At 43.3% G+C, this 25,441-nt stretch overlaps 3 protein-coding genes across 3 annotated transcripts; all 3 read right to left on the reverse strand.

The window, feature by feature from the left end:
- On the reverse strand, positions 1,254-2,412 carry LOC100512549 (olfactory receptor 51G2-like). Its single transcript, XM_003129502.3, has one exon. The coding sequence runs from the start codon at positions 2,335-2,337 to the stop codon at positions 1,378-1,380; it is 960 nt and encodes a 319-aa protein (XP_003129550.3). The 5' UTR covers positions 2,338-2,412; the 3' UTR covers positions 1,254-1,377.
- LOC110255340 (olfactory receptor 51G1-like) lies at positions 11,350-12,625 on the reverse strand. Its single transcript, XM_021062233.1, has one exon. The coding sequence runs from the start codon at positions 12,623-12,625 to the stop codon at positions 11,639-11,641; it is 987 nt and encodes a 328-aa protein (XP_020917892.1). The 3' UTR covers positions 11,350-11,638.
- On the reverse strand, positions 21,265-22,226 carry LOC100624993 (olfactory receptor 52D1-like). The gene is given in 2 exon segments (XM_005656614.2): positions 21,265-21,902; positions 21,905-22,226. Coding segments are annotated over 2 exon segments (957 nt in total). The 5' UTR covers positions 22,224-22,226.

A 25,441-nucleotide genomic window follows, 5' to 3' on the forward strand; every position in this document is an offset into this window, starting at 1 on the left:
GCTATAACTGAATTAAAGCCAAGGAACAGAAATTCTAATTGTACACCATACGCCTGACATCTGACATTCTCATTTTAGGTTAATAAGATCTCTTTTATTCTATGAAATGTGAGTTCATGACACGTCAAATCTTTCTCTCAAAGATTAAAAAAAAAAAAATCCAAGCTAGTCTTTCTTTAAGGATTGATTCATTTCTTTATCATGTATACATTCAATAATTATTACTAATTGTCTTTTTTGTATCAAGGTAGTTTTAAATCTCACAGGGAGCAAACTTCTTGAGACATAGTTGCTATTATAGCAGGAATATGATTTGTGAAAATATGTTACTTATTTTTAAGACCAATAAAAATACCGGGAGTTATAAGCATCCATAAAGTCTTCTTTCTGCTTCATTTATTTTTTGTCTTAGCAAATGTAGACATGTGAACTAAGAAATTTCAATTAAATTTGCAAGTTTTTTTCTACAACTCCATGCACAGCCATGTAGTAGATAATTTCAAAGTAATATGAAGAGACAGTTTGTATACTTGAAACGGTTCTGACTGAAAACTAAGAGACCTGTATTATCTGTCTCCTGCTACCACAAATTTATAGTAGTTAGACTTCAGGGAGTTAAATTCTTTACATTTAAATACTATATCCTTAATTACTACTAGATACATTTAACTCAGGGGATTGGAATCACCAACTTCACTTTTGACATCAAGGCTTTCAAAGGTCCTGACTCTCAGTTTTCAAGGTCAAAATTATTTCTCAAAATTAAGTAAAATAAGAAATACGAACGTTGCCCTTTTATACTCTAGGAAAACAAACCTCCTCAGAAAGGACAGAACAAGAGTATAAAATTTTAAAAGATAATGTTGATGCACCACGAAGACTGATAACTTATGGTTTACGCTCTAATATGCTCTCATATCAAGATACAATTTTTTTCCCATTTAAGAAAGGCAGCAGAAGCCGATTTACAGACACATTTATATAATAAGCAAGATAATAGAAGGTTCTCTGACAAAGAGAGTATGTCAAGAAGCAATGAAATATGGGTTTAGGACACTTAAGGAAAACCGAATGGACAAGTGACCTTGAGTCAGGGCTGGGATTAGAAATGGGAGACAATCATTGGATGGCAATGATTTCCAACACACTCTGCTCCAACACAGCCGCACCTAGAATGCACTTGCGAGCTGTATCTCAAGTCCTGTCCCAGGGACACCACCTCTCTCCTTCAGGACCTTTTCATGTTGATCTGTTGATTCCATTTCTGCTCTTCAAGCCGTTTTTGTTGTTAACTCTGTTGCCCACATCCCGAGAGCAGAGACATCACTGTGTGTTGACATAACTAAGACTGATGCCATCACTGTCTTGAGGACATGTCTACATCACAGCAGAACCGATTTTTGGGGGGAAAAGCAGGCGGAGAACTCCTTGGCGGATCTGCTTGGTCTTTACACTGTAGATGATTGGATTGAGCACAGGTGGGACTAACAGGTAGATATGCGCCATGAGGATGTGCACGAGGGGGGGTGACTGGGTGGCAAAACGATGGACAACAGACAGCCCAATCATGGGCACGTAGAGGATAAGCACAGCACAGATGTGGGACACGCAGGTGTTGAGGGCCTTACACCTCCCCTCCGGGGATGAAATGCCTAATACAGAACGAAGGATGAAAACGTAAGACACGAAAATACCCAGAGAGTCCAGGCCCCACAGCGCCATGATCAGAACCAGCCCATATATAACATTAAACCTGGTGTCAGCACAGGCGAGGCGGATCATGTCCTGGTGCAGACAATAGGAATGAGAGAGGACGTGGGAGCCGCAAAAGGGAAAGAAGGCCAGTCGGGCCAGAAGGGGGATCGTGGCAACGGCACTCCTCAGCAGGGCTGCGATGCCCACCTTAGCGATGAGAGCCGGAGTGAGGAGGGTAGCATATCGTAGGGGGTGGCAGATGGCCACATACCGGTCAAGAGCCATGGCCAGGAGCACAGAGGATTCAGTGAAGGAGAAAGTATGAATGAGAAACATTTGGACCACACAGCTACTGAACTGGATCTCCCTGGACCTGGACCACAGCACCCTGAAGAGGGACGGCATCGTGGGCAAGGACATGCCCATGTCCGTGAGGGAGAGCATGGCCAAGAAGTAGCACATGGGCTCGTGGAGTCGGGGGTCGGTCCGGACAACATGCAGGATTGTACAGTTGCCCACGACCCCGGCGAGGTAGAGGAGGCAGAACGGGAGGGAGATCCAGGGGTGGAAGTCCTCATGCCCAGGGATACCCGAGAGGTAGAACGTCCAGGAGAGGGTACGGCTGCAATTGGCAGCTGCCATGGGGCTGACGACTATCACGCCACAACCCAGTGTCACAACCCAACGTCACAATGGCATCCCAACGGGCGGGGCGGGGGCGATGGCAGGATCAGCATCTGTGTCGCAGAAACAAAACAAAGCAAACCTTCATTCTGTCCTTAATCCCTCCTAAGTTCATCCCCACATTCTCGAGTTGTCCTTTCTGTCTCCACTTCATTGCTGACTTGTCAGTTCAGGAAAATACCCACTTTTATAACCAGAATTCCCTTCTGCATCCAGATGCAGATCTATCCCTGTACGCTCTGAATCGGGACAACACTGTTCTAAAGACACAAAGAGTGGCACACACGCAACCCACTCCAGACTATAGTCTGCATTTTGTTTGTTTCTTTGGGAACATCCTTCGGCAGACTTATTGTTCTAACCTTAGCTCTTTTTCTTAAAAAGATAAAGAAAAGAAAAAGAGAGAGAGAGAGAGAGAGAGAAAGAAAGAAAGAAAGAAAGAAAGAAAGAAAGAAAGAAAGAAAGAAAGAAAGAAAGAAAGAGACACCTGCAGTGACTTATATGAAACGTCTTTGCGCTTGAGAGCTTTTCCAGCAGCACTAGCACACCCGGGAGGCACCTCTGCAGAAGGCAGGCAAGAATTGGTCCACAGGTTCCCTCTTCTTCCTCAGACATCGGCGCATACGTAACGGTGACCACAGGACTGGTGTCCATAGACACTCAGCTCCAACGGCAGTTGAGTGTTGGACCCAGCATCCCTAAGAGCTAAACACAGGTTAAGATAGACTTGGAACTATATGGGACTAGTAAAAATTATAAAGTACATACACACATATATATTTTTGCTTTACTCATGGCATATGGAAGTTCCCAAGCTAGGGGTCAAATTGGAGCTGCAGCTGCTGGTCTACACCACAGCCCTAGTAGCATGGGATCCAAGCTGCATCTGCAACCTACACCACGGCTCACAGCAACGCTGGTTCCCCAACCCACTGGCGAGGCTAGGCTTTGAACTCACATCCTCATGGATCTTAGTCAGGCTTGTTATCTCTGAGACGCACAATGAGAACTCCCTAAAAGACGTAATTTTTTTTTTTTTTTTGCTTTTTAGGGCCACACTTGTGACATACGGGGTAGAGGTTAAATCGGAGCTATAGCTGCCAGCCTTTGCCGCAGCCAAAAGATGTAATTTTTATATGCAATGTTAAGCAAAGCACAACTGACTCTGATCTGATTTTAAAGATGCAGAATCTTCTTCCTATTATGTTTCAGACTTATCAGTCATTTAAAGACTGGCTTTTTCTACAGAAAAAAAGAAAAGAGAAGAAAAGAAAAAGAATTGATAGGGGTAGTGGAAAGATAGAGTAGAAACATGATTCAAAGCCAAAACCAGATAAAATAAACCCAAATAATGCTCCACAAAAATCCTAGGGGAATCACTTTGACACTAAATCTTTTTTCTACTCAGACACCAAATTCTAGTACCTCTTCTGTCGTCAAGAAAAACATCTCTGAAATAAGAATGGTGAGCCACCTCTCACAAAGCCAATTATCTATCACTTTTCAAGCATTCTTGTTCATCAAAATACTGGTTTGAGAATTTACAATTCATGGGACAGATTATCTCCCATTTAAAATTTTTTTTTTTTGTCTTTTTAGGGCCGCACCCACGGCATATGGAGGTTCCCAGGCTAGGGGTCGAACCCGAGGTGAAGCTGCTGGCCTCCACCACAGCCACAGCAACACCAGACTCAGATGCATCTACAACCTACACCACAGCTCAGGGCAACACCACATCCTTAACCCACTGAGCAAGGCCAAGGATCGAATCTGCAACCTCATGGATACCAGTTGGGTTTGTTACTGCTGAGCCACCACGGGAACTCCTAGACTTTTGTTTTTTAGAGCTGTTTTAGGTTCACAGCAAAACTGAGAAGCATAGCAACTTCCCATGTCTTCCCTGCCCCCCACATGCACAGCCTCCCCCACTGTCACCATCCCTCACCAGAGCGGTCCTTTTGTTAAGTGGCTGAACCTACACTGACGCGTCAAAATCCCCCAAAGTCAACAGTTCACATGAGAGGCACACCTGGTGTTACATATTCCACGGGTTTGGACAAAGGTGTAATGGTGTGTAGCCATCATTACAGTATCACATATTTTCTCTGGCCCCCAACTCCTGGCAGCTGTGGATCTTTTTAGCATTTTCATAGTTTTGGGTTTTCCAGAAGGTCATATAGTGGGAATCATACAGGATGTAGCCTTTTCAGACTGGATTCTTTCACTTAGCATGCATTTAAATTTCTTCTATCTTTTTATGCCTTGAGAACGCATGTATTTTTACCATGAAATAATATTGCATTGTCTAGATGGACTACTGCTAATCCTACTGAAGGGCATTTTGGTTGCTTCTCACGTTTGGCCATCACCAAGAAGGCTGCTATAAACATCCACATATCAGCTGCTGTGTGGACCTAAGTCACGATCTTGCCATCGTGTAAAGTCTCCTTCGGTCTTTTGAGACATCCAGTGCCCTTCAATCTGCTCTAATTCCATGTAAATAAACCCTGGCTGCAGAAGATATTCCCCGGGGATACGTCATACTTTTCTAGGATGTGAAAGACCCATAAGCACGACATCAAATAAATAAATTCCGTATCCACGTCTAGTCTTTCCGACTGTTCATGTTACATTTAAGTTCTGCCCACATGTTGTCTGAACTGATACTCGTTACAGCCCTGCCGTTTTCCTCCTTCTGCCTGGCTTGTCGCCTCCCCAGATTCCGGTCTGTCTCCTTCACCCTCCTGTCCACGCTGGGACTAAGGACAACCCAGATTTTCCAGTATCATCCCTTCTTTTTGTTGATTCTTTTCCAATTTCTATTCCATACTCCAAATTCCGAAATCTGGTTCTTTCCATCTCACTGCTTGGTAAATTCAGCCCATTTTTATTCTGAAATTATAACCTCTCTCTACTATTGCCAAGAAGGAGTAAACATAAGTTTCATTGAAAATTGTAAGTTATGGGAGTTCCCGTCATGGCGCAGCGGAAATGAGTCCGACTAGGAACCATGAAGTTGCAGGTTCGATCGCTGACCTCGCTCAGTGGGTTAAGGATCCAGCTTTGCTGTGAGTGGTGGTGTAGGTCACAGACACAGCTCGGATCCCACGTTGCTGTGGCTGCAGTGCAGGCCGGTGGCTACAGCTCTGATTCAACCCCTAGCCTGGGAACCTCCATATGCCGCAGGTGTTGTCCTGAAAAGACAAAAAGACCAAAAAAAAAAAAAAGAACCCGAAACCAAAATTGTAAGATAGCTGATCTGGAGGCCAATCTGAAGCACCTCTGGTCACCTCAATAACCTTGACTGAGGTTTTAAGGCGACAGCCATGCACCCTTTCCCTACTTTAGACTCTGTTACTCTGGTTCTGCCACCACGTCATTAACCTAAGCTATATGCCGGTCTCAATGTCTTATTCACTTTAATTTTGACCACCTGACCTTCTTGTTCTCCTCTCTGTACCAAAGCTGCCTCCTCTGTAAAGGGAAGGTAGTAGCAATTTGACGGGATGTGCAAGGGGAAAGGAGACATTGTGGGTAAAATATGATGACAGTGGTGACGATGACAACAACAGTAATGACGATGCCAACAGTAACAGTAACTCTCTGGAGGACACGGGCAAGAGGAAGACACGGGAGACCGTGGCGTGTCCTCCTGCAGAGAAGAGCTCCGTGAGTGTCGATCTCACGAAGGTGCCCCCGGTCGGCTGAGAAGTCGAAGACGAATCCCAGCGGCTTCATCTCCATTTCATCCAGTAAAGATTCAGTACAGACACAGACATAAAGTGCGTCCCGACCTGTTCACCCACTCTGAAATTCTCCTGATCCTGAGGATGGCACTACATACATATACCTTGTTTTACTCAGTGCCCATTTCGGGAAATAAACAACAACAACAACAACAACAAAGAAACAGAGTCCAGGATAAAAAAGCAATGTCACCAAAAAGAGAATGAGATCTTGGGCACTTCTGGGAAAGAGGAACCAGAGCAGTCACATCAGCATTCTGAAGTGACAGCAGAAATACTCATTACACCTCATACATTCACTAGTGTCTGATCCATCTGCTACTTCTCAAGCTCTTTATTGCTGCAGCGGTTCACGTGGACAGTCCAGCTCCTACTGCTCCCGATCCTGCCATTTGAAACTCATGCACATCATCTGGCGATGGACTCTGCCACAGGAGGCAAGGGGAGTTTGTGGAGAGAGTTCATAAACTCCAGAATCTCGAGGATGCACATAATATGTGGTTTAAAACATAATTCATAAGTAAGGTCATGTTAAAAATCACTGGTACTTGGGATTGGGAGAGAGCAGGACGCTTCTCTAGTGTAACCCCACCTTATTCTGGAATTCCTCTCGTGTTATAGCTGGAACTAGTCCTTCCCCCTGTGTGAGCATTCCTGTTCATGGACAGACCACATACCATGAACGTCTAGAGCACAGAGGGCGACTCTCACCTGAACGTCTGAGTCTGACTTGAATGCTGTGTGCATGGGTGTGAACCGTGAAGGGATGTGGAGAAATTATGTCCCGTAATGAACTAAGAACCTCTCCCTTCCTGAATCCGTCTCCTGGTCCTCCTTCCCATAGTTGAGGCGTCTGCCCTGCTCTCTTCTGTCTCTCAAAACCCCCTCTATATTCTTCTATTACCTCCCACTTTCATCTTTCCCAGTCCTCACCTACTCGGTAGAAGAGTCCCTCTTGTCAAGAGATGGTTCTAACATGCAAAGCAAAAAGGATGAGCTGATAAGTCTGCTTCCAGTCCTTAGAGACACGGGCCCCAGGAGAAACTCAGGACAGTGCCTGTAACCCTGTCCGTGCCACTATTTCAGTTGATGGCCTTTCCCCAAACCCTTCCTTTACTCTTCCGGATATGGCAGTTCAGGAATTCAAAGCAAGAAGTCCACAGAGAGTCTCAACTATGCACCACCTCAGTGTCTGGAATATATGATGTGGGGCAACATGAGACAAAATGCTAGTTGTATCCTGGTAAAGAATCTCAGCTGTGGTGCAGCCAGTGAGAGGGACTTATTGAGGACAAAGCGTGGATGGCTATAGAGTCCATAACCAAAGAGCTGGAAATGCCTCGTTTGGTCCTACTGCTACGCACTAGATGAAAATGAAACTCACTAAAGTGAAATGCATACCTAAAAACTACTACAATAGGGAGTATACGGGGAGTCTCTATTAACTCAATTTTGCTATAATCTTAAAACTGCTCTAAAAATTAAGACCTACGTTAAAGGTCATAAGCATTGTGATCTCTCAAACCTGATTCTCTATAGGCTGGTACCTTATCCACTGTGCCACAGGTTCTTTGCCTGATGAAACGGATTAGATACATTTGGTCTGATTATAAAAAGAAGCTTCCACTCAGTGAATAAAACTCCTTATGGTGTCAACAACATTGACTTCTAGAGGTCTACTGGTGATTAAGCCATGCAGAAAGGCGGGCAGGTGGGCTACTGAATGCTAAGAAACCTCTAATCAGGGTGAATAAAATTCCCCATGTCTGTCAACAATACTGACTTCTAAATGTGGAGTAAAGAAATTTCCTTTAAAAATATCTTCTACTGTTCATCTTTTCCACTCTAGTTTTGAACTTGGTAACATGCGTTTAATTACGAATGTTCACGCTCATCTCTTCACTCGACTAAGATATTATTACTGCATATGTGTCAAAGTTTTCTAATCTTTGGGTACTCTCATGTTTAATATATTCATTGAGAACTGGCTCTTTCAGACATTGAACAAAATAGAATGATCCCAGTAGCACAGTTCTAATGAAGAAAATTTATTTAGTTATGACAGGAATTTACCACCCACTGCTAGTCCATGAAAATAAGAGGTTCCGTCTACCCTTCCACTTTCTACAGCAAACCTCACATCTCCAACCTCAGTCTCCTTGTGAAAGTACCAAAGAAGTGAGGTGACCTCACTGCCGTCATGGGCACTGAATGCCCCAGAATTTCCTCACATACTTTTCTAATTTTAACGCAAATCACTCTGACGTCATCTAAGTTTGATGTGATCCAGGATCCCAAAGGTAAAGGATTATTATCAGTCAGCAACCACTCTCCTTTACCATAAGGTCCATATGTATATAGCTCAGGAATGTCATAGGAGAAGCTAAATGAGCAATTTCACCTCCCATTGCCACCATTTTTGGCAGCCTAGGTCCCAAACTCAATTTTGAATGAGTCATCACGATGGGGTGAAGGTGATGGGGAAATATCCACATTGAGAGCTACAGATAGACCACGTCATAGAGCACAAAGCCTGGGAGTCACTACACGTCTGAAAGGCAGAGTGGAAGACTGTACTTTCAGGGATCATTTCTACAGTTTGTGAAAGGCAGAGTGGTTTTGAGGAGAAGGCATCCTTCGCCTCTCTTTCAGATCGACTTTACTCTGTGTCCTGACCATAAAGAGTTGCATCAACAGTTGTCTTTACTCTGTGACTTCTGGTTTGACTTGGTCGGTGATGGAAACGGCAGGAAACAAGAACACGGGAGAACATACCATCGCCGTGTCTACTCCCTGACTCCCCACCAAGCCCTCCCTCGGGCTTCCTCACGCTCATCGCATCTCTCCCGAGAAACAGAACGCTCATGCCAGGTGTCCTCCTCATGTGTCCTTCTCGCGTGTTGGTAATTTTCATTTCCCCCTTGTCACGTCAGGACCAGCGATGGCAGCAAAGTCCCTTCTGTAATACTATAGTAATATGCTATGTACTATTATATTAATATGGTACATATTTATATACCCATATATCTTCTTGGATTTTGGATTTGATTTTCCTGAATCTTGCCCACATATGTTCAATGACCTCTGACCCACTTATAAATTCTTTAAATTATAAGGATTTCAAAAAAACACCCCCCAAAAAAATTTTTAAAAAATCAATCAATAATCCAGTTTGAGCAAGGCGTATTTTTCCTGACAGCAAGTTAAGCAAAAGAAAAGAGGAGTTCCCGTCGTGGCGCAGTGGTTAACGAATCCGACTAGGAACCATAAGGTTGCGGGTTCAATCCCTGGCCTTGCTCAGTGGGTTAACGATCCGGCGTTGCCGTGAGCTGTGGTGTAGGTTGCAGACGTGGTTCAGATCCCGAGTTGCTGTGGCTCTGGCTTAGGCCGGTGGCTACAGCTCCGATTCAACCCCTAGCCTGGGAACCTCCATATGCCGCGGGAGCGGCCCAAGAAATAGCAACAACAACAACAAAAAAAAAAAAAAAAAAAAAAAAACAAAAGACAAAAAAAAAAAAAAAAAAAGAGAACTGTCCACCTCATTTACATATGTACATCTCTCCGTCACTGTCTATCACTGTCTATCAGCATCACGAACACTATCCACGAGTTTATTATATGGTAAAGTTTTAATACGTGTAGTTTAAAACATGACTAGAAGTATGATGTTCAGTTTTTAAATGAATTGTCTTTTCCCCCCAAATGGGGAGGGGGTTCATCTCAAAGAGAGACTTGCCCAAGTGTAGAAGATGCCATTTCAAGTAAGTCTTCGCATATTTAGTTTTCCGCATAGAACAGTGAGAAGAAGCTGAGACTGAGGAAGGGTCAGGAGAAGACAGAGCAAGTCTGCCCAAACAAAGATGAGAAGAGAGGACTCTCTTATGAAGGGAAGCTGAATAAATTCCTGAAGAGGTGATGCACACAGAGCAGAGTGATGGGGTCGCCTGTGATTTACCCTGGAGCTCAGACTCCACATATCCACAATACATTAATGCTTTTGCCATGGATAAGCCTTACTGCCAGTATTTATTTATTCCTTTAAATATTCTCCAGCATTCAGTGGCCCCAGCTGCTATAAAATCTGCCTTCTATCTGATTCCATCTTTATATTTTCACAGACTGTTTTGTTTTAAATTCATTTGGAAGTGAAGAATTTGGTGTCTATTTTTGTTGTGTTCCTTGAGATGTTTACTTCCTAAATGAGTTTTTTAAAACGTGATTCTGTATAGTTTAAATTTTTTAACTTATATGCTGTATTCTTCCTTCTTTTCGAATTGTCCAGACATAATATTACATAAAAAGTGTCTGCTTACCTTTTTCAGCTCCCCACTATTTAACCAATGGGGGGGGTGTTAGGGGAGTGATTTAATATAGTATTTGTACAAAAATAAGTAGTTTGAGTTCTCTGCGAACTCTCTTTCTAATCGCCTTAGATCCATTTCTATTTTCCATTAAAATGTGAACTTTAACCTTGAATGCTGAAAATGTGTTTCCTCTTATTTCCTAGGGAATTGTGTGAGGCAGTAGGATCTTAGGTGCTTACAGTTCTATTGTTCTAATTTGTTTAAAGTTCTACTCCTAAGAAGGTTTGCCTAATAGGCGTGTACACTAATAAAGTGATGCTGATTTTTTAACCCCATTTCATGAGTATACAGAGCTCCTTTGGTGTGAGGTCTGGATTTGTCTTGAGTTTTCCCCACGGAAGAAAACGAACTCTAGGCAGTTATTGCCCAGCGTTTTCTGACAACCATATCAAAAGAAGCAGAGGAAACAAGGAAATGTGATAGTTTTATTTATTCCATCTCTAAATTCAAACATCCATCTAATTATGGTTTGAGGCAAAATATGAAGAGTTGGGAGTTCCTGTTGTGGCTCAGTGGAAACGAACCCAACTAGTATCCATGAGAATGTGGGTTGGATCCCTGGCCTCGATCCGTGGGGTAAGGATCCAGCATTGCCATGAGCTGTGGTGTAGGTCACAGACGTGGCTCAGATCTGGTCTTGCTGTGGCTGGTAGCTGCAGCTCTGATTCAACCCCTAGCATGGGAACTTCCATATGCTGCAGGTGCAGCCCTAAAATGCAAAAAAAAAAAAAAAGAAGAATAACAATGAAGTCCACTTTGTCTTAATGGAAAGAAAATAACAAAATATACCTAATTATCAACACCAACTCTACCAAACATTATTTTTTTTAAACTTTGAATAGTTAACTTGTGTTTTAACATGGACAATCAGACGTCTCTTCAAACCTGAAGGTGAAAATATCGCCATAAAATATTTGAATGAAAGAAATTCCCTCTTACTAAACCTTCTGACACAAGGAATTTGAGATGCTTTAAAGCTAGGAAATAATGATAGAAACAGATGCAATTTTTTTTTGGAGGGACATGTAGAATGTATCAACTATCATGGAATTATTATGTACCAAATGTGAGCAAGAATTCCTAACCTGATTATCTTCAGAATGAAGAACATGAATTCAAAGGTCCAGATATCAGGGAATCTCGTGCCTTCTAAGTGGGAGCAAGCCCAACCCTTTTGGAGAATAGTATCCTTAGGAAACCCTGGCGAATCTGCTTTGTCTTGATGCTGTAAATAATTGGGTTGAGCACAGGTGGAACTAACAGGTAAACATTGGCCATGGTGACGTGAATCACGGGAGAAGAGTGTTTTGCAAAGCGATGCACCAGGGATAACCCTATCATTGGCACGTAGAGAATAAGCACAGCACAAATATGAGAGGCACATGTGTTGAGGGCTTTGAGCTTCCCCCTCTTGGATGCGATGCGTAGCACAGAGCGGAAGATGAAAGCATATGATAAAAAAATTCCTAGAGCGTCTACACCCCAATAAAACACCACGACAAACAAGCCAAACAGAACGTTGAACGAGATGTCAGCACAGGCCAAACGGATGATATCTTGATGTAAGCAGAAAGAGTGGGAGAGGACGTGGGAGTGACAGAAGGAAAGTCTGGGAATGCGAACAAGAATAACAGGGAGGACAGGAGAGCATCTGATGACAATGAAGCCCCCTATGTAGACAATGCGTCGGGGGGTGAGCTTGCTGCAATACCTCAAAGGATCGCAAATGGCAACGTAGCGGTCAAGGGCCATGGCCAGGAGCACGGCTGATTCCATCAGAGAAAAGGTGTGGATGAAATACATCTGGGCCACACACGCGTTTATCTCGATCTCCTTCGCATCGAACCAGAAGGTTTTCAGCACTGTTGGCAGAGTGGAGATGGACATGCCCAGGTCGGTGAGGGCGAGCATGGCCAGGAAGTAGTACATGGGTTCGTGCAGACGCTGGTCAGTGTGGATGATGTGAAGGATTGTGCAGTTGCCCACGGTGCCCGTCAGGTAGAGCACACAAAAGGGGAGGGAGAGGAAGGGCTGCACATTCTCAGAGCCGGGAATCCCAGTGAGGTAGAAGGAAGCCGGCGGTCCACTACTGGCATTAGAGCCTGGGGCAGTCACGAGGCTGGCCCACGGAGCCATTCTGCTGCCCTTAACATGTGGACGCCTAAAAGGAGAGGATACCAAGTCATGCTTCTCTGTTTGTTCTTTTTCCTAATTTTCAATTCTTGCTTAGCAGGGACATCATGCATACAGGCTGGAAAATGATTTTGAAAAATCAGCTAATGTCGCCATCCTCTTTTAATGACTACTATTTAATCCTTAAAAGGGTCTGAGGTCATTGCATCGTCATCTGCCCATCTTTTACCCTATTAATTCTAGATTTTGGAGTGATTCATAAAATATACTTTCCTCCCCTAAGTTTATGACGTAGTCTCCTCTGTTCTCTAACAATATTTTGATAGGATGGCTGGGTTTTATGTACTTTTAGATGTGTCATTTACTTGCCATTTATTTTTGTGTGTGATGTAAGAAAATTTCCCCAGACCCTGACCGCTCCGTGTTAAGCATTCCTTGGTGGAAACATCTTCAGAATGAATATCAGAAAAAACTCAGGCCATCAATGCATAGACTTAGTTTTATGCAACATTAAAAAAAAAAAAAATCGCAAGACTAATCAAGTCACATTATAAGATATGAAACTGTTATTTCAGAAACACTGTATATGAGGCAAGTGTGGTTGGCATTTAGAAAGGCACAAGAATCAGCCCTCACCCTGGTTTAAATGGGAATCAGAAGTCCGCAAGCATCTGAGGGTAAATAATGTTTACCCTATTTAGGCAGTCTAGGGTAATCGGATTTGGTTTCTCTTTCACATTCTCCACCAAGGTTTATTTACGTGTACCTATCCTGCAGTGAGACAAGAGTTTTATTTAAGTGAATTTCTATCATCGGCTCCCTGGGTAGAAGTGATTTGAGAGCTCTATCAGCTTTGTTGAACTTGGAGCCTCCCTTTTACCATCTCTGGAACTCACAACCAGTTTTCTGATATTGTCATCTGTGGACGTGGCCTTGGGCCATCTGACAGATGCCAAAAAAACAAAACAAAACAAAACAACAACAACAAAAAATCCAGCCATCACAGCCTCATTATTAACCTCAGAGTGAAGTTAACCCACCCAAGACTGTGATCCAGTGGCTTATTGTAACTGCAGAAATCTGCTGCCATTCTCTTGTTTTTGTTCTTTTGCTCATTGTTTTACTGTATTTCAATGATAAAGATAACAGGCCTTGTCTCACCATATTAGACAGATAATTAAATCAAATTACATATGAAAATGCTGACCACGATCCTCTTTCAATTTCAATGTTTACATTTCAATCATCATATTTTTACCATAAAGTATCAATGATGTCAATAGAAAAATACGTTATCGGTAAATAAATGGAGGCTTAGAAAATTAAACGGTTTGACCATGTCACCTAAGTGCAATGACAGATTTAACAGACGTCAGCTTCAGGGTTCTGCTCCTGCGGATGGGGATTTTCCAACACAGTGGTTCCCTCATTTATGTGGCTGCTGCAGCCGTGTGCCTAGCTTGGCCCATGTGTGAAGCTTCTGGATTTTGCCTACCATCCTGGGCAATCCTTGATGCCACGATATTATTAAAACAAACAAAAATCAGTTCCTTCAGACACTCAACTGCACTGGTATTTAACTTTTACTTCCTGTCTCATAGCCATACAGCATCTTAGCTCTGTGAACTAAATCCCATGCCCTTTAACCACCTGTGCCTGGTCCTTCAAGACTCAATGATTCTTTCATAGTATTCATTTGGTTATTAATGAAGAGTCTTCATGGTGAAAGAAAAACAGACACTGTGGCCCAATTCCTTAAGTTTATCCATGAGCCATAACCACCTCCTATCTAAGCATACTCATACACTCTTAAAAATTACTTATAGGCTTATTATCATATTTGAACCAGGGACTGTCTACATGAGCTCCACACAACACATGTCCTCTACGAGTGGCCTGAGATTCAGAAATGCCACCGAGCAGACTAAGAACAGTTGTCATTAGAATCCAAGCCTTGCTTCTACGGCTTCCACTAAACATTTTAACTCTATGTTCAGAAATCAGCCCCAGTTGTGTTTTGTAAAGACCTCCCATCACACACTAGGAATTACTAGAGTGAAAGATAAAAACCATAAACGGCCCTTCCTGCTCAGACTCACGATATTCTTACTCGGCTGCCCTGATTAATAATACCCTTGTCCTCGCCAGCAAACGCCTCCAAGTTTTACCTGAACCGGCACCAGTCTTCTTACATTTCTTTAGTGTTTTGCCATAAACACAGCCAAGAAGAAACCTGAGGGAGGCAGGCCCTGAAAGGAAAAGCTTATGCTGGCCAGGAAAGGGAGGAGAGTTGCGAGACTCTCGGCAACGAGAATGCTGCCTTAGGCGGAAATGACTCCAACTAGGAACCACGAGGCTGCAGGTTTGATCCCTGCTCAGTGGGTTAAGGATCCGGTGTTGCTGTGACTGCGGTGTGGGCCTGCAGCTGTAGCTCTGATGAGACCTCTAGGCTGGGAACCTCCATATGCTGTGGGTGTGGCCCTAAAAAAAGACAAAAGACAAAAAAAAGAAAAGAAAAAAGAAAAGAATGCTGCCTTAGGAAGTTGTTATAGGCCACCAAATATTAGGGTGGGGGTGGGGGGGAGATAATCAGCTGCATTTTGTTACTTGATCTAACTCACAGGAAGAGGGCTCTAACGTTACGGTGACAATTCAGTTACAGTGGCCGAAGGAGGCCTTCCTGCCAAGAGGAAGCCCCGCATAGGAAGGGGAAACGGGGAGCCAGCACACTTCCAAGCTGGACATTCAGCCTGGGACCTCAGGACACCGTGAAACACAAGTGAAGCTTCCTCTGGTGAGAGCAGGGAGGTCAGAATCTGGAAATAGATATGTGTACACAGTTCTGGAGACAAAGCTTAAAACCAAGCGAACGAACAATATCATCCTTTAAGGATCTGGATCAGTTGGAACGACTTAAAAAGCGTGGGGAAAAGGACTGAAAGAACACAGTAAGGTACATAACCGGTCTGTTGTCAGCTCCCTTCATCTCTCCTTAATCGAAGCATCCTTGCAAGGCTGAATTGCTCTCATCAATCCTTCAGTAAGCCCTAGTCACTAAATCCAAAAAATGCTCATGCCCTCATCATAATTAACCCTCAGGAGCGTGTGAAGCGGCTGACCACTTTCGCATTTGAAAACGCTTTTCTCCATAAATACAGTACTTTTGGAAAACATGCTTGCTTTTGTTTTCTCCCACCTCACCAGTTGGTCTATTTTTTTTTTTTTTTAATTTTCACTGGATCCTATTCCACAGCCAGAATGTAAGAATAAGTACTCCAGTCTTCCTTTTGCTTTTATTCCTATGCTATAACTACGCTTTCTCACAAGGTATTCTATTCAGTAATTGCCTTCCAGACAGTCTATGCACTGGTAACTCCACTATAAATCTTCATCCCTAACCTCTGGTGTTCTCCCGAGGCGTGTCCCAAAGGGTCTACGGGAAGTCTCCGTTTCCAGGTCTAAAAAGCGCAGGAAAGATCACACGGCCAAGAAAGAACGCTTGGGCATTCCCTTACTGTATCCATCTTAGTAAATGCAACTCATGTGACATGGTGATCAGATGTCAAGACGAGGCATCGCCCTCTGGTATCAAACCCACTAACACGTCCTCTCGCTTCTCCTTCCAGAGTAATTTAACTCACTCACTCTTGCTCTTTATCGCTGTCATGGTTTCTCTTCGAAACTAACTTATGAGCCACTTCACTCGTCTAATTCGCGCCACTCTGTGTCATGCTCCACAAGCACTTTTCCGTAGAGCAGTGGATTCTTAAAGACAGAGGCGAGGCCAGTCCCTCCCGCGTTGAGAATGTGGCTGCTACTCGTCTCTGAGTGAAAAGAAAGCCACTGTCTTCTTCCCTGAGGACGGAAGGCAGGTGGGTTTGTGCGTGAGATTTCCGCCTTGCTCTTCCTCCCCTGAGGGCTCTTACACCGTTGTGCCAGTTCTGACCTCACTGCCATCCGCATTCACCAAACAGCAGACGTCCGGTGCTTCTTTCCGGTTGCACAATAATCCAGGTTTCTTTCTCACCCCTCTGTTCAAGCACCCCTTCCCCTTATGCAGAATCCCCAAACACACATCACCTCACGTGACTGCATCACCTGACACATTCTTCCTGCAGCAGTCACTATGTTTCGCTTCCCTCCAACTCCTGATCTCCAACTACCTAAAGCCAACCTCCTTCCCCGCACCCAGGGTTTCTTCCCCTCTTTCCATTAACAGATGGACAGCCACTGTCCCTCCCAGCCTTGATCTGCTCCCCGTAACAGACTCACTTCTGTCCGTAGGACCCTTCTATTTCTCCACCACTTGGTTAACTTTCACGGCTGTGCTTTCTTGCTCATAGTTAAGTATGCAAACTGGAGATAGTATTTTCTAAACAGAATAGAAGGGTATCAGTTTATCCATCTGTGGCCAAAGAAGCTCTTCACTTTTCCTGGTTATATAGGGTCCCTGGAAGCCTGAGGGACCCATAGCCACTAATGCCACATAAGGAGTAAGGACCTGTGGACCTGAGGGATGTAGGTTGCTCAGAATGAGAGAGCAGGAATTCCTACGGGAACAGAGAAAGCCTAAGGGATATGCAAGTGGACAAATGCAAAGGAACCCTGACTGCACCTCTGACGGCTGGCTGGGTGGATACACACAGTGGGAGAGGGAGGATTCCAACTGAACAAAGCCTGAGCTCGATAACAAACTATGAATACTAAGATGTATAATAAAATTAAAGAGGTCCATAAATAAAATAGACACCAGAACTGGGCCGGCCCTAGAAACTGCCCAGACAATGGGTGGGATGGGACCCCACAGGGATCTTCTCAAGATCTAAGGGCGAACCAGAAATAGAAGTGTAAGGGACGGACATAGGTTCAAATAATCTCAAATTCTGATTTTCTTAAAGAGATATGCGATTATCAATGCCTAAAGGCCATCTGCCAGAAATATAAATTCTCACATAGCTCCATACTCAAAGGTGAGGAATTGACTAAATTTTTAACACATTAATTTATATGTGTTTTACCACCTTATTTTATATAGGCTTGCATAGCATCTGAACATCTATCCCCAAGGTATTCTGCTCCATCTCTCCTTGGAGGTGCCTGTCTTTCCTTAGGTTTTGGGTGAATTAGTTGCTCTCTGATTTTAACTATCTGACAAATTCACAAAAATTGTGAGTTTTAAAATTATCCAGCATTTTTTGTTTATCATTAGGTTTTCAGTGACACTCTTTCCAACTTTTTGGAAAGAGTGTCTAAGTAAAAAATATAAGTCCTGGCAAGGTTTTTTTGTTTTTGTTTTTTTGCCACATCTGCAGCATATGGAAGTTCCCAGTCTAGGGGTTGAATCGGAGCTGCAGCTACAGGCCTACACCACAGCCACAGCAACGCTGGATCCAAGCCACATCTGCAACTTATACCACACATGTTAAGTATTCACTGAGCAGGGCTATGGATTGAACCCACATTCCCGTGGACACTATGTCATGTTCTCAGCCTACTGAGCCACAGCAGGAACTCTCCCTGGTAGGAATGTTAAACCATGCGGTAGCCTCCGACTGGAAAGACACTGATGTGTCCACTCTCCCTACAGCTATATTTCCCAAGCATGGACTGTGAGCCACTGAGTCATGAATAATCAGCATGATTTAGGAAAATAAAACGGGTTTTTATTTCGGGGATACACCACAGAAGTTTCGAATCTAATGGTTAGAGTGGCTCTGAGCAATCTGTATGTTCAAGAGGCTTCAAGCCTTTTAAATGTTGAGAACTATCATACTGGAAAGATGAAGCTTGATATTAATCAAACTGGTTCATTGCCAGAAAATGGGGTAATCTTTAGGTGTGCGATGGTTGCAGGTAGAATTGGTTACCTCAAAAAACTGGACACCACCTCCAAACATACCACACACACACACACACACACACACGGCTTGATTTAATCCAGCGTGAACTGTGTTTAACTCCCTACCTGATATTCCCGACACAATGTTTTCCGACTTTGTAAATGCCATCGTCTCAGCTTATTCACTCTTTTCTCCTCCTACCATAGCACTTACCCCATCACTATGTCAGAGTGTCCGTAACTACATGGAGTACAGTGGTTAAGAAGGGAAACGTGGGGCCAGACGTCCCAGGTTCAAACCCTGGCTCCAGCTTTCACCGTCTCTGTGACCTTGGGGAAGTGATCTAACTGCTCTATGCCTCAGTTTCCTTATTTGTACAACGAGGAAGACGAAACAGATCACATCAAGAGTGCAGGAGATTTAATGGGTTCATGTATGTGAGCAACTCGGGAGGGACAATGAGAGTAGAACCACCGTATGAAGTAAATGTTATTACACGGAAGTGGAATCTTCCTATGTCAGAATCCGCCTTATCAAACTCCTAGAGCCCAATGTCTCTACCCTACGCTTTTTTTGTCTTTTTGCCTTTTTTTCTAGGGCTGCTCCTGTGGCATATGGAGGTTCCCAGGCTAGGGGTCAAATTGAAACTGTAGCCACCGGCCTACACCGAGCCACATCTGCGAACTACACCACAGCTCACAGCAAGGCTGGATCCTTAACCCACTGAGTAAAGCCAGCGATTCAACCCGCAACCTCATGGTTCCTAGTCGGAATCATTAATCACCGAGCCATGACGGGAACTCCATTTCTACCCTACTCTTGATGTTCATCTACTGTAAAGCCTATGCTTCCTCCGCACCCTTATCCGATATGTGCGAGGGAGAAAGAAAACGTAGACTGGAAAATTTGGTAAAAATAAATGAAGTAAGTTTATTTAAGACACACCTATCCCTTGACACACACACACACGTCCTGGAAGTCAGGCTTTCTAATGACGGCATGTGTTTTTGATGCTCCTTCATGAGTAAGCCCAGCTGTTCTAATCCGGAATATACGCCTACCTCTGGGGCATAGAGTCAGAGGATCCCTGACTCTGGAACCGAACTGAGTCCTCCCAAATGTCTTTATCACTAAGAAAGATGATATTTCGAACTTGCATCCGCCACACCTTTTTAAAAAATCTCAATCTTTTCTGGAATCACCTGGGAAAGAAAGGATGCATTTATTCTGTGCACGTCTGAGACCCTGAAACTGATTATAAAACTTGCCTATGTGTCTCTGTATCCTTAACGGATTCTGGTCGATAGTTAATATTGGCAAATGGATCTAATCTGAAGGTGGCGATGGGAGATGGAACGTGCAGCAAGCCTGACACCTCAGCCTGCCAGACGCTGTGGTCGTGAGACCCCTCGTCAGGGAAATTTGGCTACGGATGCAATCCTGGTGAGATTACGGGAACATTATAGAGCTAGACAGACTTCAAATCCTAGCTCCTCTACCTACTAACGTAAAGAACATGAGTTTGTTGAGCTATTTAACATGGGTATTTAGGATGATTAACCATGAAAATACTGTGAGAGTTGAGCAATTATGTACACAAAACACACGATGAAGAGCTAAGGGGCCCAGCAAATGTTTAATAAATATTGATTTCTTTATAGTCTTAGCTTGAGGGGTGAACTACTTGACTAAAATATTTTTCCATTAGGCAGCCAATTTCTCTGCCCCTTACCTGGCACAGCTACAGCTCAAGTTTAGCTGTATTTATGAATCACTTAGGGCACTCTGAACCGTGGATGCCTGAACACCACCCTCATGGCAGTTCTGCCTTCGGCAGAATTGCATTGAAACACAGTGACACAGGGTGTAGTCTTTCATGTGTGGCTTTTATCAGTTAGCATGAAACCTATGAGCTTTGTCCATGTAAAACTACAACACAAAAGAAAGCAGTAGGATTCAATGACATAGAGAAAAGGTTACAAGTTAATGACGACTTCATCAACAACACATTTCTTCAAAGCAATATTAGATTCCAGAGCACAGTAGGGTCATGACTTTAAAGAGCTAAGAAAATGTAATAGCTGGATAATGCGATGGTGCAGCTAACAAAAAGCATCCTTCAAGAGTGAGTGTGAAATAAATCTTTAGACTGGATAACAGAAAAGCTGGCGTCAAAAGACTCTCACTGAGAAGGTATTGAAAGAAGGTACTTGAGTCAAGAAGAAAGGACCGGAGTAAAATGGAAAAATTTCTAAATCTGATAATGTCTAAAGTGATAAACCAGAGTTCCTGCTGTGGCTCAGTGGAAACGAACCCGACTACTATCCATGAGGATGCGGGCTCAATTCCTGGCCTCACTCAGTGGGTTAAGGATACGGTGTTGCTGTGAGCTGTGGTGCAGGCCAGCAGCTGTAGCTCTGATTGGACCCCTAGCCTGGGAACCTCTGTATAACACAGGGGCAGCCCTAAAAAGACACAAAAAAAGCAAACCACAGATGTGTGATTATACACATCCTATTGTTTTGAAATATCTCTTATTTTTAGCCTCAGATAATTCTCTGTAGATTTGTTAGTTTTTTTTCTTTAAGGGAATATTTTAATATTTTGATAAAGAGTCCTCCTTGGTAATATATCTGCCTCAATGTAGTGTTTCTTATAACACAGAACCTATCTTTGAATGAGTTACTTCCCACAGAAATACATAATCCCTCGGGACAACAAAAGGAACTGAATGAAGAAACCACAAATTCCAAGGCAGAAACTATATAATTTGTTCATCTCTGACTCAGCAACTAAGCAGATTTAGTTCAGAGGTTTTGAAGCACTGAAAAATTTAAGGAACCTGTCCCGGATCTTCTTGGTTCTCACCCCATAGATGACAGGGTTCACCATGGGTGGGACCAGAAGGTAGATGTTGGCCACAAATATGTGGACATGGGCTGCCACGTGGTGCCCAAACCTGTGGGTGAGAAAAGAGAAGAAGGCTGGGGTATAGGACACCAGGATCACACACACATGGGAGCCACAGGTGCCCAAGGTCTTGAGGCGGGCATCCTTGGACGGGAGGTGGAAGACAGTGTGGAGGACGAGGACATAGGAACAGATGATCAGTAGGAAGTCCACTCCTCCTGTAAGGAAGGCAACAGCGAGGCTGTAGGCTCTGAGGACTCTCGTCTCCGCACAGGCGATCTTGATGAGGGCCATAAACTCACAGTAGGTGTGGGAAAGGACATTGGTTCTGCAGTAGGGCAGCCACCGAAGCAGGAAGGGGTGAGGACTAAGGAGGGCTGTGCCCCGGAGCACAACAGCTAGACCCATCCCCCAAGTCACAGCGTGGGTCAGAATAGCGGAGTGTCTTAGCGGATTACAAATGGCTACATAGCGGTCAAAAGCTAGGGCCAGGAAGAAGCCAGACTCCATGGTGGAGCAGGAGTGAATTAGAACACTTGGGTGAGGCAGGCTTCAAAGTGAATCTCTCTGTCATGGAACCAGAAGATACTGAGAAGTTTGGGCACGGCGGTGGTGCACACAGTAAGGTCAGCCACAGCCAGCATGCAGAGGAAGAGGTACATTGGCTCGTGGAGGCTGGAGTCTGTCTTGATGATAAAGAGAAGAGAGCAGTTTCCCAGGAGGGCCAAAAGGTAGCCCACACAAAAGGGGATGGAGATCCAGATGTGAGCAGCCTCCAATCCAGGAATGCCGATGAGAATGAAGGTGGACGGATGGACATCCGTCTTATTGTATGCTGACATACCCAGCATCAGGTGCTTAGCTTTCTCTTCGTGATTTTCTTCTAAGCAAATAAATAAAAACTTAAAAAGGTCAAAACTCTAAGTCAGCCAAAATGCAAGAAAATGTACGTCATGTAGTAATTAAAACATCTGTTTATATCCTTAGAAAGGATTTCATCATATGATTGTCACATATTTCAGAGTTGTAATTTACAGTGTAGCTGATCCCTAATGCTCCATCAAAAATAGAATCAAAAGTCAGAAGTCAATGTATGAAAATCCAAGAGCTTCTATTCTTTGCAATGAAACTGACACAACTGAAAGCTGAGGTGTAAGAGTCATAGGTTTGGATGACTTGAGAAAAGTGTGGTTGTAAGACACAAATGAGAGTGAGGCAAGGAGAGTGTGGGAAGTTTTAACTGAAAATACTTTTTTTAAGTTAGATTTTAGTTATAATAACTTTTGGACATTCCAAGCTACAGGATATAGCTTGGCGATCAAAATGCCAAAATCTGGAGGATATGCTGATGGCTGCGCAATGAACAGAAGGGGGTTCTTTCACCCCACCCACCGTGGAACTCATTCAGGATGATCAGAGTGGGCCTGATGACACTGTGTCAAGAATGAAGAGCTCTCTGCCTTGCCCACGACTCTCCGCTGGCCCCAGAATTTGTGTTTGCTTTAACCATCACAGGCAGTAATTACAGCATGATTGTAACCTGAGTTATGAGCCTCCTCTATTTTCTAACAATGTCTCCAATTAGTAAAAAAACAACTTCATGACATGCTTTTGATGAAGTTCAGTCTAGAGTCGACTTCATCCAAGCATCCTTCATAACCTTCCCTTTGTGCTGCAAGCTTCTCCTGTGTGGGCTGATCCCTACCCCTGCCCCATACTGTGGGTTGCTGATTACACCTGTTCCATTTCTTAAGACTACTGGAGCAACACTGAAAGACCTACTGCAACTCTAAAACAAGTTTGTTTTCCCTTTTCTTCTTTTAGAAGCACAATTGATACTGTTCCTTTTACTCTACCTAACATTATAGATACTTGCAGATTATGGAGTCTACGGTCAGAAAAATAATCATGAAACCAGGGTCCACTGTCACAGAGACTGGAAGATATACAGCACACTGGGTAGCAATCTTGATTTACAATGATGACCCATGTTGTAGCCATTCAATCTGTTGTTGAAGTTTCACACTCAAGTTTCTGCTCTTTGACAGTTTGGCTTTCAAGGTCCCTAGGGATGGACATTCTCTTTTGGGCAGGAAACAGCTGGATTCAATGGACTGAGGAGCTTGGGACGTGTAGAGAATACGCATTTCTGGATTGTGATATAAATTGGGATACACACAAGGAATCCAGCGACATCACACTATTGGGAAGTTATGCAACAACCTGCAATTTCTAAATGCTTAGTCAGCTGTTTTTCTGAGAACATTTCAAGTTAAACACTCATGAATTTTAACCCCAGTTAAGATCCGGAGAGTTCAAATGCCTTGTATGAGGTTAAACTGCTGGCTTGTACCAGAGACACTGATTCCAGAGACCTCACTCTTCACTATCACATAAATTTCCCCAAGGATGTGATCATTTGTTTACATGATGTATGTGAGAGGGTGAATCCGTGTGTACACAGAACATTAGGAAATACCATCGCCCTTGATTTGATGACGGATGCTGGTGGAAAATCTTCCTTTACGAAATTCCATGAAGGAGCTGGCCCAAGGCTAAGCTTTTCTCTTCTTAACTGACACCTTCTCAAGACACTTACTCTCATGCTCAATATACGCTGTGAGCTCTGAGCTCGGAGGGAAGATTGTCGTTATCAGAGAAAAGCTCTCCCAGTCACACCCGCTTGTACCATGAGGATGGGCATATGCTCTGAGCTACACGATTTTTACACACTTCCCTTTTTTTCTCCTAAAATGAATGTTTGTATCCTTTTATCTGTATTGTGGATCCATTCAGGTTTCGTACTTCTCATTCACTGTCACACTCAGCCTTCCTACTTGCTCTGTCCCACTGCACCGTTTAAATACATTTTCCCGATGGAAAATGAATGGACAGATCATGCAGGGAAAACTAACAGTGACGTGAATGTACATATCCAATCACTTAAAATAGATCCTGCCGTCACTGGCAATCAGGAAATTCAAAATTACAATGAATACAAAACACATATTTTTAACCAAAGAACACCAGTGACGATGCCACGCCTTAGTGACATTTGGGCTAAAGGACAACTCTTCTGCATGACTGGTAGGGGTCGGCCCCGCTTTGGAGGGAAATTTTGTAGAAAGCATTGTACTAAAAATAGTATTTTTGGTAGAGTGTTTTAACTACTTGCCATCCCAGGAAATAATTTTCAATAAGCACATGGAGGTATATACGGTGTTTCTCATTGTAAAACTGCCAACGACAGAAGAAAAATCGTTGCATTCAAAGAATGTCCATCAGTAAAGTGACAGTTAAATTAAAAGTTGTGGCAAGTTTATGTTATATTACATATTATATTATATATTATATTTATATCAGCAGTATTGAGTAGTAATTAAAACAAGTATACTTTAAAAACTGCAAGAGAAGACATCCAAAATTTTAAAATGAAGCTTTGTTTTCTATTCATTTATACACATGTATGTATATATGACACATTCTATAATATGAACTGTTACACATATACATAAAAAATTTTTTTAATTTATACTGAAACCAGAAAACAACCTGAAAGGACACCCATCCAAATTAGGAGTCTAAAATATATGAAGGAAGAAAAGGAGTGGAAAGGGAGTAAAATTTAGCTGTATCACCATGGTTTGATTTTTTTAATAGTGCTGACAGACTTGATCTGCATTACCTGTAGTTAAAGCAAGAATGCAGAGTTTCAACTGTCATCTTCAGAAAAAAGAGAAACCAAGAAATTGCAAAGGAGATGTGACTTTCCCTTTCCTGTAACTATTAAGAAACTCTTCTATTCTCTTGAAAACCATTCGCCCACCTCTCTCCATAGACTGGTCACCTACCCAGTTCATGAGAGTGGTGACTTTTTGTCTTTGTCCTCCAAGGTATTTCTGCACAGATCAAACTTTCAGCAGTTTCTGCTTAAAAACAAAGACTCTGCTCACATGTCTGCCCCCCTGAGATGATTTTTCTAGCTCCTCTGAACCGCCATTCACAGCGGTGACCCTACAGTGTGTACACTCACCTGCCGTCTATCTCTCGTCATACTGTGTTTTACATT

Source organism: Sus scrofa, chromosome 9, assembly GCF_000003025.6.
Source record: "Sus scrofa isolate TJ Tabasco breed Duroc chromosome 9, Sscrofa11.1, whole genome shotgun sequence".
In the NCBI taxonomy this organism is placed as follows: domain Eukaryota; kingdom Metazoa; phylum Chordata; class Mammalia; order Artiodactyla; family Suidae; genus Sus; species Sus scrofa.

Bases quoted from the DNA above. Each gene is read 5' to 3' on its own strand.
- LOC100512549 (XM_003129502.3), bottom strand. From the start codon at position 2,337: ATGGCAGCTGCCAATTGCAGCCGTACCCTCTCCTGGACGTTCTACCTC.
- LOC110255340 (XM_021062233.1), bottom strand. From the start codon at position 12,625: ATGGCTCCGTGGGCCAGCCTCGTGACTGCCCCAGGCTCTAATGCCAGT.